General features: G+C 42.8%; 1 protein-coding gene across 5 annotated transcripts in view; it reads right to left on the bottom strand.

Annotated features, from left to right (window-relative positions):
• Positions 1–16977, bottom strand: part of LOC147106110 (ELKS/Rab6-interacting/CAST family member 1-like) — a 1260296-nt gene that overhangs the window by 925699 nt on the left and 317620 nt on the right. For 3 of the 5 annotated variants that reach the window (XM_086008889.1, XM_086008886.1, XM_086008888.1), the window contains one exon: positions 16897–16932. The exons of the other annotated variants lie outside the window; for them this stretch is intronic. In XM_086008889.1, coding sequence (XP_085865015.1) covers positions 16897–16932 — 36 coding nt within the window. The remainder of the gene's footprint in view (positions 1–16896; positions 16933–16977) is intronic. 5 annotated transcript variants of the gene reach the window in all.

Below are 16977 nucleotides of genomic sequence, written 5' to 3'. Positions count from 1 at the left end.
CTTCATAGCGAGAGAATTTGAGTACAGGAGCAAGGATGTCTTGCTGCAGTTGTACAGGGCCTTGGTGAGAGCACACCTTGAGTATTATGTGCAGTTTTGGTCGCCTTTTCTGAGGAAGGATGTTCTTGCCATGGAGGGAGTGCAGCGAAGATTCACCAGACTGATACCTGGGATGGCAGGAATGACATATGTAGAGAGGTTGGGTCGATTAGGCTTATATTCGCTAGAGTTTAGAAGAATGAGAGGGGATCTCATTGAAACTTATAAAATTCTAACAGGACTAGACAGACTAGATGCAGGAAGGATGTTCCCGATGGTGGGGGAGTCCAGAACCAGAGGTCACAGGCTAAGGATAAGGGGTAAGCCATTTAGGACTGAGATGAGGAGGAATTTGTTCACCCAGAGAGTGGTGAACCTGTGGAATTCTCTACCACAGAAGGCAGTTGAGGCCAATTCATTAAATATATTCAAGAAGGTGTTACATTTTTTCTTAAGGCTAAAGGGATCAAGGGATATGGGGAGAAAGCAGGGACAGGGTACTGAATTTGGATGATCAGCCATGATCTCATTAAATGGCGGAGCAGGCTCGCGGGGCCGAATGGCCTACTCCTGCTCCTATCTAAGAAATAGGAGCAGGAGTAGGCCAATTGGCCCCTCGAGCCTGCTCTGCCATTCAATAAGATCATGGCTGATCTGATCCTAACCGCCAATCCACTATCACAGAACCATCTCCTGAATCTAACAGAATTAGGCACACGAAATAGGAGCAGGATCAGGCTACACGGCCCCTGGGCCCGCTACCCACAGGGCCATGACCGATCCGAACCTAGACTCATGTCCAAATTCCTGCCCACTCCCCGTAACCCTTAATTCCCTTTACTTCTAGGAAACTGTCTATTTCTGTTTTAAATTTATGTAATGATGTAGCTTCTACAGCTTTTTGGGGGCAGCATATTCCATGGACCTACCACCCTCTGAGTGAAGTAGTTCCTCCTCATCTCAGTTTTGAAAGAGCAGCTCCTTATTCTAAGACTATGCCCCCTAGTTCTAGTTTCACCCATCATCGGGAACATCCTCCCCGCATCCACCCGATCCAACCCCTTCACAATCTTATATGTTTCAATAAGATCGCCTCTCATTCTTCTGAACGCCAATGAGTAGAGTCCCAATCTACTAAACCTCTCCTCATATGTCCATCCCCTCATCCCCGGGATTAACCGAGTGAACCTTCTTTGTACTGACTCGAGAGCAAGTATGTCTTTTCTTAAGTATGGACACCAAAACTGTACGCAGTATTCCAGGTGCGGTCTCACTAATACCTTGTACAACTGAAGCAATACCTCCCTATTTTTATATTCTATCCCCCTAGCAATGAAAGCCAACATTCCATTGGCCTTCTTAATCACTTGCTGCACCTGCATACTAACCTTTTGAGTTTCGTGCACCAGGACCCCCAGATCCCTTTGTACTTCAGTACTTTCCAGTTTCTTGCCATTAAGATAATAACTTGTTCTACGATTTTTCCTGCCAAAGTGCATAACCTCACACTTTCCAGTATTGTATTCCATCTGCCAAATCTCTGCCCACTTACTTAGCCTGTCTATGTCCCCTTGCAGGTTTTTTATGTCCTCCTCACTCACTACTTTCCCTCCCATCTTAGTATCATCTGCAAACTTTGATATGTTACACTTGGTCCCCTCCTCCAAATCGTTAATCTAGATTGTAAAGAGTTGGGGACCCAGCACTGACCCCTGCGGAACACCACTAGTTACTGATTGCCAGTCTGAGAATGAACCATTTATCCCAACACTCTGCCTTCTGTTAGATAGCCAATCCTCTATCCATGCCAGAATATTACCCCCAATCCCGTGATTTTTTATCTTAAGCAATAATCTTTTGTGTGGCACCTTGTCAAATGCCTTTTGGAAGTCTAAATACACTACGTCCACTGGTTCCCCTTTATCCACCCTATATGTTACTTCCTCAAAGAACTCCAGCAAATTTGTCAAACATGACTTCCCCTTCATAAAACCATGCTGACTTTGTCCTATTAAATGATGATTATCCAAATGTCCTGTTACTGTCTCCTTAATAATGGACTCCAAAATTTTACCTACCACAGATGTCAGGCTAACCGGTCTATAGTTTCCAGCCTTCTGTCTACAGCCCTTTTTAAATAAGTGTGTTACATTAGCAGTTTTCCAGTCTGCCGGGACCTTTGCCGAGTCCAGGGAGTTTTGGAAAATTATTACCAATGCATCCACAATCCCTACCGCCACTTCCCTCAAGACCCTAGGATGTAAGCCATCAGGTCCAGGTGATTTATCCGCCTTGAGTCCCATTATTTTACCGAGTACCACTTCCTTAGTGATTTTGATCGTGTTTAGCTCCTCCCCCCCTATAGCCCCCTGTTTGTCCAGTATTGGGATATTCTTAGTGTCTTCTACTGTAAAGACTGATATAAAATATTCATTCAGTGTTTTTGCCATCTCCACATTTCCCACCATTAATTTCCCGGTCTCATCCTCTAAGGGACCAACATTTACTTTAGCCACCCTTTTTCTTTTTATATAACTATAAAAACTCTTACTATCTGCTTTTATATTTTTTGCTAATTTACTTTCATAATCTATCTTCCCTTTCTTAATCAATCTTTTTGTTATTTTTTGCTGTTTACTGCTGCCCCATACAAAACACTCAAACAACTATACGGCTTGCATTACTAACTATATAGTTTTCATTGCTTTCAATATGTGCAAAGTACAGCATGGCACACAATCAAGCTGCAACATACAAGTGTAATGCATCACACTGAGGTCGTAAAACAACTTCACACAAAAAATGTTTCTAACACAACCTAACTATACAATGCACATTCATTTGCTCCCACATGTTGAGATGCACAATGGCGTGCCACTGTGTATATGACTGAAACTTCCAATATTTCAACACTACTTCGCTGCTTCCAGGATAAGATGGGATACATTTTACAATTGGGCTTCAGATTGGGCATTACTCGGTTGGTGTGTTATTAGCACCCAGCTGACTGTTAAATCTTCTCAGCCTGCATTATTTGAGAGGTTGGCTTCATTTACATAATATGAGTGAGTTACTAGCTCATATTGGGCTGAGTGTTGGGAGTTTACCTGAGGCAAGGATGGGAAATTGCATGCAACATACATGACAAACTACAACACTCAGTAAAGCTGACGAACAGCTTCTACAAAGTTGCCACAACACCAAGAAAGCAAACAATTCCAGAAAACGTACAACAGAAAAACAGCCCTGAATCAGGCCCATGACCAAGGCCACAGCCTCACGGTAACTGAATAAGTAAAAAAAAAAAGATTTCAGGATTAATGTTTTGGGATCATATTATTCAAGGCAGTTTGTTTTCTGTGAAAATTGAAACCCAGTGGCCTCATATATGACAGGTGAAAAGAAGCAGTTTAAATGGCAGTGCAGTGGAGTACAAACTTGACATAACTTCAGCTCCAGCTATACCCAATATTTCCTCAGTTGTATTATAGGAAAAAAAACTGATGTACTCAAATGTGCAATGATGCAGTTAATATTTTTGAAGGGAGAAGTGAGCTTTGATGTAAAATATATTTGCTTGAGGGTTTGGGACATGCTCCCCAGAAAATGTTGACTTCAGACACTTTTCTGGTGCATTTTCCAGCATTTTGAAGTGCACTGTGATTCAGCATTTAGGAGAGAGAGACTCAAGAGAAAGTCAGGGACATTGAGGAGAAAGAGATCCAGAGAGCGCTCAGCAACACCAGGGAGCATCACTGGAACTTGTTTTGTGTGCCTCAGGTCCCCGAGTCTGTACGGCACACCCTCACGTCCCTGGTATCTAGGTTGTGTATCACATAAGTTGATCGGAGATCAGCAACAGAAAATTCACAACCACTAGGAGTTCAAGTTTTGTGGAATGACTACATTTCACAAAAAAGGCTTTCCACAAAGCCTCTGGGTGTTCGCAGTAATTCTGTGTGTTTTTCTCAATGCATTTTCACAAGGAGTTCTTCAGGGTTGGTTTACACCTGCATGATTGAAATGAAGGGAAGCAAGGGTTTATAATGCTCAGTGACTTTATATCACAACAAGCTTAAAAGGGCATGTAGCAACCAGCATATCTTTACAAGAGAATTTGGCACTATCCATTTCAAGGTGTGTAAAATGATATTCAGCCAGATGGCAGTAAACAGAACATATTTCAAAACATTTGAAAGACTGATTGATTATCACTTAGAGAGTACTCCAACCCACACGCAGTGCTAGCACAGATCTTTTCTATGTGAGTGGTAATACAAGCCATGTTTCACAATAACTAATAACTGTGTAATGCAGTAGCATTTTGAGGGGTTTAGGATGACATTAAAAAAAAAGTGAACCAAGAAAATTGCTATATTGTCCTTTCTCCTTGTGGAATTTTTAATTACTCGTCACAATTATTTTAAATTCTCAGGAAGTAGTTATTGGCTGGAATTTAAAAATCATGCAGCATGGTGTAAATTTTTCACAGTCATGTAGAATACTACTACCTTTAGTGATAGAAGCATTGGAAATTAGAGCACGATTCATAAATAACTCAATGGCCTGGAATTTGCAGTCAGTGGTGATCGCTGCTGACCTCGAAGAAAGCTGCCCAGAAAGATCTTGCAATCTCTGTGGCGAAAACTAACTTTTTCGGCATTAAATTGATTATAGCGCTGTCAAAAGGGGACCCCCAGCATAGAGCGGCAGTGATGTCATCAAGCTGTCTAAGCAGCCAATCATGCTGAAAAATTCTCACAGACAGCAAACCAGGAAATAAAAAGCACCGATTATCAATTCACTTTTAAAACATTTTCAGAGAGCGAAATAAAGATTGGGAGATACACATGGGGTTAAGGTAGAAGCTGAAATATCAAACAAACTTTTAAAGATATATATTTTTTATTATTTTAAAAATCTGGTCATTTTTATCATAATGGAGAAATTTGACATTCCACAAATATAAAATTAATTTTCAGGGCCATAACGGTTGTTCAGCAGTCAATACGTCATTAAAACCCGAGTTACACCTATTCCAACAAGGCTTAACTTTTTATGGGGTGTTTAACAGCAATATTAGAGCGCAATAGCTCAAGTTTGTCAGTTCAACTGATTTCACTGATTTCCGGCTGTGGGGATTCCACAGCGCAGCCTGTGGCGGAGCAGGGAATGACTGACCGCAACTTCAGGATTTCCACGTTTATCTGCGCATGCAGTTATGGTCGGTTTCAGAGGGGTAATGACGGCGAACGCCGACAGTTTCACTGTCATTACCACCACAAAATCTGGGGCATATTTTTTGAAGCAGTTTGCCATATTATCAATATCTATGGCTTTCACTTTTAACCTGCAAGCAGATGCGAATATCTAGTAACTTCATTAGATATATACATCTAAGCTATTCAGACACACAATAACAGACAAAAAGGCATATGGAATCCTTGGAGGAAATTATGCAAAAACCTTTATAAAACACTAGTTGGGCCCCAGCTGGAGTATCGTGGCCAATTCTGGGCACCATACTTTAGGAAGGATACCAGGGCCTTAGAGAGGGTACAGAGGAGATTTACTAGAATGGTACCAGGGGGTGAAAGACTTCAGTTACATGGAGACCAGAGAAACTGGGGTTGAACATAAGAACATAAGAAATAGGAGCAGGAATAGGCCAATCGGCCCCTCGAGCCTGCTCCGCCATTCAATAAGATCATGGCTGATCTGATCCTAACCACCAATCCACTATCACAGAGCTATCTCCTGAATCTAACAGAATTAGACACATGAAATAGGAGCAGGATCAGGCTACACGGCCCCTGGGCCCGCTCCGCTACCCACAGGGCCAAGACCGATCCGAACCTAGACTCATGTCAAAATTCCTGCCTGCTCCCCGTAACCCTTAATTCCCTTTACTTCTAGGAAACTGTCTATTTCTGTTTTAAATTTATGTAATGATGTAGCTTCTACAGCTTTTTGGGGCAGCATATTCCATGGACCTACCACCCTCTGAGTGAAGTAGTTCCTCCTCATCTCAGTTTTGAAAGAGCAGCTCCTTATTCTAAGACTATGCCCCCTAGTTCTAGTTTCACCCATCATCGGGAACATCCTCCCCGCATCCACCCGATCCAACCCCTTCACAATCTTATATGTTTCAATAAGATCGCCTCTCATTCTTCTGAACGCCAATGAGTAGAGTCCCAATCTACTAAACCTCTCCTCATATGTCCATCCCCTCATCCCCGGGATTAACCGAGTGAACCTTCTTTGTACTGACTCGAGAGCAAGTATGTCTTTTCTTAAGTATGGACACCAAAACTGTACGCAGTATTCCAGGTGCGGTCTCACTAATACCTTGTACAACTGAAGCAATACCTCCCTATTTTTATATTCTATCCCCCTAGCAATGAAAGCCAACATTCCATTGGCCTTCTTAATCACTTGCTGCACCTGCATACTAACCTTTTGAGTTTCGTGCACCAGGACCCCCAGATCCCTTTGTACTTCAGTACTTTCCAGTTTCTTGCCATTAAGATAATAACTTGTTCTACGATTTTTCCTGCCAAAGTGCATAACCTCACACTTTCCAGTATTGTATTCCATCTGCCAAATCTCTGCCCACTTACTTAGCCTGTCTATGTCCCCTTGCAGGTTTTTTATGTCCTCCTCACTCACTACTTTCCCTCCCATCTTAGTATCATCTGCAAACTTTGATATGTTACACTTGGTCCCCTCCTCCAAATCGTTAATCTAGATTGTAAAGAGTTGGGGACCCAGCACTGACCCCTGCGGAACACCACTAGTTACTGATTGCCAGTCTGAGAATGAACCATTTATCCCAACACTCTGCCTTCTGTTAGATAGCCAATCCTCTATCCATGCCAGAATATTACCCCCAATCCCGTGATTTTTTATCTTAAGCAATAATCTTTTGTGTGGCACCTTGTCAAATGCCTTTTGGAAGTCTAAATACACTACGTCCATTGGTTCCCCTTTATCCACCCTATATGTTACTTCCTCAAAGAACTCCAGCAAATTTGTCAAACATGACTTCCCCTTCATAAAACCATGCTGACTTTGTCCTATTAAATGATGATTATCCAAATGCCCTGTTACTGTCTCCTTAATAATGGACTCCAAAATTTTACCTACCACAGATGTTAGGCTAACCGGTCTATAGTTTCCAGCCTTCTGTCTACTGCCCTTTTTAAATAAGGGTGTTACTTTAGCAGTTTTCCAATCTGCCGGGATCTTTGCTGAGTCCAGGGAGTTTTGGAAAATTATTACCAATGCATCCACAATCCCTACCGCCACTTCCCTCAAGACCCTAGGATGTAAGCCATCAGGTCCAGGTGAATTATCCGCCTTGAGTCCCATTATTTTACCGAGTACCACTTCCTTCGTGATTTTGATCGTGTTTAGCTCCTCCCCCCCTTTAGCCCCGTTTGTCCAGTGTTGGGATATTCTTAGTGTCTTCTACTGTAAAGACTGATGTAAAATATTCATTCAGTGTTTTTGCCATCTCCATATTTCCCACCATTAATTTCCCGGTCTCATCCTCTAAGGGACCAACATTTACTTTAGCCACCCTTTTTCTTTTTATATAACTATAAAAACTCTTACTATCTGTTTTTATATTTTTTGCTAATTTACTTTCATAATCTATCTTCCCTTTCTTAATCAATCTTTTTGTTATTTTTTGCTGTCTTTTAAAGTTTTCCCAATCCTCTATCCTCCCACTAGATTTGGCTACCTTATATGCCCTTGTTTTTAGTCGAATAGTCCTTAGAGCAGAGAAGGTTAAGAGGAGATTTGACAGAGGTGTTCAAAATCTTGATGGTTTTTCATAGAGCTATGGGGAAAGAGCAAGGGAGTGGGACTAATTGGATAGCTCTTTCAAAGAGCCAGCACATGCATGATGGGCTGAATGGCCTCCTTCTGTGCTGTATGGCCTCCTTCTGTTCTGTATCATTCTATGATTCTATAAGAATATGCTGATAGGGTTAGATGAAATAGGGTGAGAGGAGGCTTGTGTGGAGCATAAACACTGGCATAGACTAGTTGGGCCGAATGGCCTATTTCTTAGCTGTACATATCATGTAATTCTATGTAATAATAAAATCTAAAGTAACCACTATTTGGAAGTTAAAGTAAACCTGTTCGTCTGTTAATTCTCAGTCCATAATTAGTTGGCAGGAACCCTTAGCAAAGTATGGACAAATCTCCATACAATTTATTTTCTCCCTGTGTTGGACTGACCCATGAAATCCCCCAACCGAGAACTTGATTGAGACCAACACAACTTGCCCATCAATAAAAACTAAGTTTGAACATCAGTTAAGGCTACCTATTATCCTGGGCTTTGGCACTTCCACTGTTGGACAACTCTAGTTATGTTTAAGAATGTTGTTGAACTATCTTATGAATTGGATCTGTTTTACATTTAGTTTGTCCAGAGTACCACAGTAAAGAGAAGTTTTACTGAGTATATCAAGGGAAAACAGTAGAAACCAATATTTGAATCTCTACTATTCAGGAAGAGTTTTGCTCAAACTGAGGAATGGGTTTGCGCTGATCAAGTAGATGTCTGATTATACATCTAGGAACATATAATGAATTTATTTCACTGAACATATAATTAATTTATTGTATTGAAATGCCAAAACTGGATGAATTTAAAATCCCTTCTCCCTTTAGCAGCAGAAAAAGTTATTTTGTATTAACTCTCAGGATCGCTGGCAAGACTGGCATTTATAGTCCATCCCTAGTTTGATACAACCGAGTGACTTGCTAGGTCACTTCAGAGGGCAGTTAAGAATCAACCACGTTGGTGTGGAACTGGAGTTACATATAGGCCTGACCGAGTAAGGGCAGCAGATTTCCTTCCCTAAAGGACAATAGTGAACCAGTTGGGTTTTTACAACAATGCACTGGCTTCATGGTCAATCTTTACAGATACCAGCATTTTTTATTTCCAGATTTTTAAACTGGCATGGTGGGATTTGATCCAACAATCTCTAGATTAGTCCAGGTCCCTGTGTTACCAGTCCAGTAACAAAGTTATAAAAGGAGGAAATTTACTTCCAGGTTCCATAACTGCCAATGTCCTAGTCTCAGTTGGCATGGGAACCCCAGGAGCTGATTAACACCCAACAACGCATTGTACATTATCTCATCTGCACATGTCATGCATGCGCAGAACAGATACCTCAAAGCGCAGTGGGGCTGATTTTAAACTGCTCAAAACTTCAAACATTAGAAGTGGAACAAACAGAGGGCCAAAAGCTGACAACTCAAGCTGAAAGTGAGCAGTTGGCTACAATGATATAAGTAGTCCTTGAATGGCTGTTTACAAGGACTGATGGATAAACTTAGAGGGATGCAACCTCTGAACTAAATGGCTGTATATAGCTTCACTTGATTGAAGGCTCCTGTCCACGTATACACAAAATGCTAGGTGCAACACTTAGCTGAATGCCTCCAGTATGAGCAGTTGGTGCAAGAGTTTTCCTGGTTATAGAGGCGTTACTGCCATGCCAACCTTTTGGTCAGTGTTTGTGTCCTGTTCCAACCCTGGTGCAGGTTTAGCCTCCTCTATCAGGGTTAGACCTATTTGTATTCCAAAGTCGAAAGTGATGATCCTGAAGAACCTGCGGGGCTATTTGTCCCTCCATCTGAAGTGCTGTTTTGCTATGCCAAGGGCACACTCAAAAAAGGATCCTGGTGGTAGTGGTATGGGGCTTCTTGTATTGGCATTCTGGTTCTGAGGAGCCATTCTTTCAGGCTGGCTTTACACTCAAATAAGGATGTCATTTATGATGGTCTTAGAATGAAAGCATCATTGCAGCAGCCTGGGAAGTGTTTGTTGTCCTGAATGATCTGGAGCTCTTGATCATTCACCAGCTGAACAACGATGGAGTAGAATCCCTTTTGGTACTTGTAGGCCATAGTATCATGTACAGGGAGCCAGATGACCACATTGGTGCCAATGAGCTCCTGGACTTTCCAGCAATGCAATGAAATTGGGCAGCTGCATCATGCTGCTGCTCCTATTTAGTGGGAAATAAATTGCAAATGACTGGACAGCAAATATACAGGTATTGATATTACAGATGACCCCTATTCTGGCCTGGAAGGAGACAAAAACATTTTCGCTGAATGAGGAAGGACCGACTACCACTGATATTCCTGTGGTAGAGGGTGCCTGCAGGTATTCTGACAGCAGATCTGTGCTAAAGTGGAGTTTGTGTAGAAAATCCCTTCAGTCAATGCCAGCTAGGTTTGTCACAGCCTTGATTCAATTGGTGGCATAATGGCGAGTGCAATTATGACTCCTCTGTTGCCAGCTAATCTCTTGACAAGCATTTTTTGATCTTATTCGCCTTCAAGCAATAAAACCTGTGGTATAGGTGCTTTGAAAGCAAATACCTATTTAATGAAAAATTGCTTGTTTAAGAGCTCCCTTCCCCACAAAGCAAGAACTTGCCAGCCTGTAAGGTTCACTTTCAACAGATTACTTAATGTTAGATGGTGCTAGTGCCCTCATTTACATGCATTACTCTTTTTTTAATCGTCCATGGGATGTGGGCGTCGCTGATGAGGCCAACATTTATTGCGCATCCCTAATTGACCTCGAGGTGGTGGTGGTGAGACACCTTCTTCAACTGCTGCAGTCCATGTGGTGAAGGTACTCCCACAGTGCTGTTACGGAGGGAGTTCCAGGATTTTGACCCAGCGACGATGAAGGAACGGCGATATGCTTCCAAGTCAGGATGGTGTGTAACTTGGAGGGGAACTTGCAGGTGATGGTATTCCCACCTGCTGCCCTTGTCCTTCTAGGTGGTAGAGGTTGTGGGTTTGGGAGGTGCTGACAAAGAAGCCATGGCGAGTTGCTGCAGTGCATCTTGTAGATGGTACACACTGCAGCCATCATGCAGCGGTGGTGGTGGATGGGGTGTCAATCAAGTGGGCTGCTTTGTCCTGGATGGTCTTGCGTTTCTGGAGTGTTGTTGGAGCTGCACTCATCCAGGCAAGTGGAGAGTATTCCATCACACTCCTGACTTGTGCCTTGTAGATGGTTGAAAGGCTTTGGGGAGTCAGGAGTTAAGACACTCACTGCAGAATACCCAGCCTCTTATCTGCTCTTGTTGCCACAGTATTTATGTGGCTGGTCCAGTTATGTTTCTGGTCAATGGTGACCCCCCAGGATGTTGATGGTGGGGGATTCGGTGATGGTAATGCCATTGAAGGTCAAGGGGCGGTGGTTAGACTCTTGCTTGTTGGAGATAGTCATTGCCTGGCACTTGTGTGGCGCGAATGTTACTTGCCACTTATCAGCCCAAGCCTGAACGTCGTCCAGGTTTTGCTGCATGCGGGCACTAACTGCTTCATTATCTGAGGAGTTGCGCATGGAACTGAACACTGCAGTCATCAGCAAACATCCCCACTTCTGACTTTATGAAGGAGGGAAGGTCATTGATGAAGCAGCTGAAGATGGTAGGGCCGAGGACACAGCCCTGAGGAACTCCTGCAGTGATGTCCTGGGGTTGTGATGATTGACCTCCAACAACCACAACCATCTTCCTTTGTGCTAGGTATGACTCCAGCCAGTGGAGAGTTTTCCCCGATACCCATTGACTTCAGTTTTACTAGGGCTCCTTGATACCACACTTAACAACAACTTGTATTTATATAGCACCTTTAACATAGTAAAACTTCCCAAGGCGCTGCACAGGAGTATTAAAAGACAAAAAATTTGGCACCGAGCCACATAAGGAGAAATTAGGGCAGGTGATCGAAAGCTTGGTCAAAGAGGTAGGTTTTCAGGAGCTTCTTAAAGGACGAAGGAGAGGTAAGCGAGGCGCAGAGGTTTAGGCAGGGAATTCCAGAGCTTAGGGCCTAAGCAACAGAAGGCACGGCCAATAGTTGAGCGATTATAATCAGGGATGTTCAAGAGGGCAGAATTAGAGGAGCACAGATATCTTGGTGGTGGGGCTGAAAGAGATTACAAAGATAGGGAGGGGTGAGGCCATGGAGGGGTTTAAAAACAAGGATATGAACTTTGAAATCGAGGCGTTGCTTAACCGGGAGCCAATGTAGGTCAGCGAGCACAGGGGTGGATGGGTGAACGGGACTTGGCACTCAGTGAAATGCTGCCTTGATATCAAGGGCAGTCACTCTCATCTCACCTCTGGAATTCAGTTCTTTTGTCCATGTTTGGACCGAGGCTGTAATGAGGTCTGGAACCGATTGCTCCTGGCAGAACCCAAACTGAGCATCGGTGAGCACGTTATTCATTAGTATTGAAGCTGTTGCATATTCTGTGCAAGAGATATTTAATCTACAAGAAATGGCAAGGTATAGAGTCCCTACTCAGCGACTCCAAGCATGGTAACTCAAAAATATAATGACTTTACGAGATCTGGCAAGGTGAGAGGAGCCAGCCACATCATCCAAGAATGCAATGAACTAACTATGTCTGCAATTTACAATCACCTCCCACTCATAAGGCCCTTTTACAACTCAAGCCTTCACCTGCAAGGTATGTATTTGCTTGGTTAATGTATGTCATCACCCCTATATTGATCTGCATGCTGACACTTGGGTTTGACTGCATTTCATGTCAACAAGAGATCATTCTCTCTTTTTAAAAGAGAAGACACTCCATACCAGTAGAGATAGGTGATAGCTGATGAATGGACTTTCCATCAACTCCAACAAGGATGAAATATTAGGGCGCCTGGTGAGGCAGGCCATAGAGGCAGTCGGAAATGGGGAAGGAGGAGGGTGGGTTCTAACTGCAGGTTCATCAAGACATTATGCTTTTCTTCCTTCTCTGCAATATCTGTCAGCAAACTAGATGATGAACTCTGTTCCTCAGCAATATATACTAACCTGCCTTCCTTCTCTAGATATGGCCAAGGAAAAGAATAAGCAGAATAAACAGACTCCTCTGCATCTGGCCCTGTCAGCAGTTTAAGAGTATATGCCATCACTCACTCTTTCCCTCAAGCGCCAGCACACAGACATCCACCCAAGGGGAAATAGAGAGTAAGGCAGAGGGAATTGCACAGGGTAAACAAAGTGAGCAGGAACATTTGGTGCTGGAAGATGAGGAGAAAGATGTCACCCTTGTCTCTCATGCATGCCCTCCAACCAGCACTCATATTTGCACGCATGGCAGAAAGGAGGTAGGTCGGATAAGGCTGCCCATGCAGCAGCAGCAGCAAAGGTCTCTCTCAGAAATTAACTTCCATGAGACAAAAGCCACCTCAATCCTAAGATTGGCACACAGCAGCCAGCCACCTCCCACAATCGGACCACTGAGGAAGCACATTTCCCCCCTGAGGTTTCCCCATGGCCTCTAGTTGAGATAGACAATTTGTAAATTTGTGGCAAATTATGGACAGTTTTATGCAGTGCAATCATACTCTGTGGGAAAGGAATTGAAACTGTTCAAATATACTTCACATTGATCTATTGCAGGAAAAGGTTTTTATCCCATCAATCTGAGTGCGTTTTGAATCCAAGTCTACAGTGCTAACTCACGGGGCTACAAGGGAAGATTTTCCTGTGCCTGTGACACATTGGATTACCTGTACGCAGCGAATATCAGAAAACCAGGGAGGTTGGAACACACGCCTGTAAAGGAACCCACCGAATTTTCCATTAATTCCAGGTGTCTAGATAGGTCTCGGGGAGCACTGCAGTATAGTTCTCTGTTTGCAAATAATTCATCTTTTTCTCTGTTGATGGAAAAGAGGAAGAAAGGCAAGCCCCTCAGGCTCAGCAACAGAACAATGTTGCAAATGAGGAGCGGTTACTGCCAGTGCCACCTTCTTCCATAATGCCTGCATCGCCTGTTATGCTTCTTTTCCGCAACCAGAGGGCCCGTATGAAGGTCCATTGAAAAGCAGCTGGAGATTGTTATGCAAATTATGGAGACTGTGCCAAATATTGTGGGGATTTTCTCTTTTTTTCTTGCAGAAAAATTGTGGGCTATTGTGGATAAATATGGGCACTGTTGATAAATCTGACTGCTAAATTATCTTAGAACAATTTTAATTTTCCTGTGGCTCTGGTTACTGCAGTCTTTGTAGATGGGTGTGATTCCAAAATTGTATTCAAATTTTCTACCTGTGAACAACTTCCCCTCATTTCAAATTGTTTGAGAGTTCCCAGTCTTCCCTTGAGAGGGGCACTCTATCTCTTCCCCTCCTCCCAGGTTTCTGGAAGCATTCTTTTTTTCTTCTTCCTTTCCAGTGATTGAGCTGATGCTGGCCCTCGTGGCTTGTATAACCTTTGAACCTGCCACTGCAACATTGAACCCCACTTAGTTTTGACATCACTCCATGATCTTTGACCCCATGCTTTTCATTTCAATCTTTTGGATTTCATAAGTACTCCATCATATACACACATGAAATCAAAGAGCAACTTAGTTTTTCTGAAAATATAATATCTTTGTGCAGTTGTGTATTATTATTTTCAAACATCCACATCCAAAAATAACCCTTGCATCAATATATCATGAAATACATTTCCCCCCTTCTGAGCACACTCATCTGGTACAGATGAAATAAACATTCCCTGTGAATGAAATGAAGATGTCCCTGAAATAAATTTACCTAATTTTAAGACCAACTCTAACCCCAATCTTAAACACACTTTATCCCAAAGGCCAAGGTCCTCCAACTCGAAGTTGGCAAGGTTTTCTTCCAGGGACAAATCGATAAACACCACTGGCAAAGTGATTATGTTCAGCAGCAACAAGCTGAGCAGTGAGAGCAATAAGGCCATGTGAGAAGCAATAAAATGTAAATGCAGGAGCAACAAAACTAGGAAGAGTGGCGAGGAGTTGAGTTGATTCAGGGCAGAATGAAGAGACGGTGCCATGGCATCAAGAAGGCAAGTGGGTTCGATGGGTAATCTGATAAAAGGTTAAAAAGATAAATTTACCTCACTTTTAAAGAGAAACAACTTGCCTGAAAGTGTGTGGCAGTAAGTCTGTGGAGCTGGATTGAAGCAGATGCACAAAAATCTTCGCCTAAACTTGTGAAATCCAACACCCAATGAAAAAGGGCCAAATTTGGAAATCTTGTGTGATCATCAAAAACCAGTACTGTAAGTATTCAGTGAGAAAAGAATCAGGAACAGTACCCTGACTGTCCAGGCCCACTTTTACAGATGCATTCTTCTTTCCCATTCCCCTCCCAAAGTTCACAGAAGCACTCTTTTTTTCCTCTCTCTCATTCCCCTTTCCCCCCCACCACTTCAAATTTTCCCCTTACTGCTGCTCCCAACTTCTACCTACTGCTGCTGCACTTGGGGAATGTCGCTCAGCTGCACGCTAAGCGTAGGAATCTCTGATCTTGTAAAACTATTACGCAGAGAATTGGATCATCCAAGCAAAGCAGCAGCAGGTAAAAGTCGGAAGGAATTGTGGTGGACGCATCAAGGAGTGGAAGATGACACTTTTCATGGAAGGGTCAGTACTTTTGTAGATTCCACAAAAAAAGAGTATGGCTCCACTTTTTCAGTAGCCCTGCTCATGAGCAGCAAAACAAAGTAGTTACAGTTAGTCTAATGAGTGGAGATCATAGGGTAGATTTTCCTCTTTGTTGTGCCTGGAGAACATTCAATTCCCAAGCGCAGCAAAAGGTAAATGAAGGCAGAAACCCGTTGTGTCAAGTCTATACCCTGGAATTTCTGGGGTTCCTAAAATGGGCAGGATTAGGCCTGCAACTGGAGTAGGTGCAGGCCTAGTGTTGACATACAGGTGAGACAAGAGCAGCCGCTCCCAGACCTCCTGCCTCACTTTCTTTTCAGTAAACCCAAAAAAAGCTGGCAGTGGAGCTTGCGCCAGGACGTTGCACAGACCAAAGGGTCTCCAGAAGTCACAGCACCACCCTGAAGATCAAAGGAGGTAGAAGCTATATGAATAATATAAAATTATTTTCCCCTCCCAGCATGGATCTTCTGACCTCAAGGCCCTCTGGTGACTTTTCTGAACTGGAACAGCACCCAGGCCATGCAATGACCTGGGCCAGGAAAATTCAGCAGATTTATCACCTCACAGGAGCAGCACATCTCTGGTATGCTGTACTTGTCGGGCAACTAGAGTGGAAAATCAACTCATCATCACATTTATTGTTCTGTACTGCTTCCATCAAATTTAAAACATAACTGTTTCAATAATTGTCTATGTTAAATATGGATTATGAGGAACATCTTCACAGTTCTATAGATTCATACGAGATATTAAATGGTACAGTTTTTAAGATGATTTGAAGTGAGTGCCATCAATACCTTCAGCACCTATCAACTAAAACATAAGAGTACAATAATGCCAGATAGATTGTTAATCTGTTAGCAGAGTCACTTTTACAAGGACCTGTTATCTTTAGAGCTTTTGGTTTTGGAAGTTAGAAATTCCTGGTTTCAACATATGCAGATGTCATGTCACGTTCTCTGCTACTAGATCTCATGAGCAAGTTATACAAATGCAGGATATGCTATTATGGCTTCTGATGGTAATGAAAATTTCAAAATGCAACATTTTGTTGAATAATTGTGACCTCCTGGTAGCAGTCACTGGAAAATTATCATCCCGAGAAACTGCTTAAATTTAGGAGAAAGCCATCAACAGCATAGCTGGAGCTAGACCTATACTCAAACTGAATAAGGTGCACAATAAACTGGTGCAGGTTTTCACTGCTCCATCAAGGTGGCAAACATGCAGTGCTATACAGGTATATGTAAATTGGTGCAAGTAGATTAACAAAGCAGTCAAAAAAAAATACAAGAACAGTCAAACTGAATTAGTATGGAATCATTCTCTGCTGTAGCTTGAGATGCACTTACTGGTGTAGATGAGTGACGAGACAACTGTTCCATGCTCTAGAGAAGAGAGGGGCAGAGACAGGGGAACAGGTGGGAAATTAA

The sequence above is a fragment of the Somniosus microcephalus genome, chromosome 16, assembly GCF_052327205.1.
Source record: "Somniosus microcephalus isolate GS21.2 chromosome 16, FLI_Smic_1.0, whole genome shotgun sequence".
NCBI classification, from domain to species: Eukaryota; Metazoa; Chordata; class Chondrichthyes; order Squaliformes; family Somniosidae; genus Somniosus; species Somniosus microcephalus.
The sequence above is the reverse complement of the archived record's forward strand: the minus strand, read 5'-3'. Positions and strand labels throughout refer to the sequence as shown.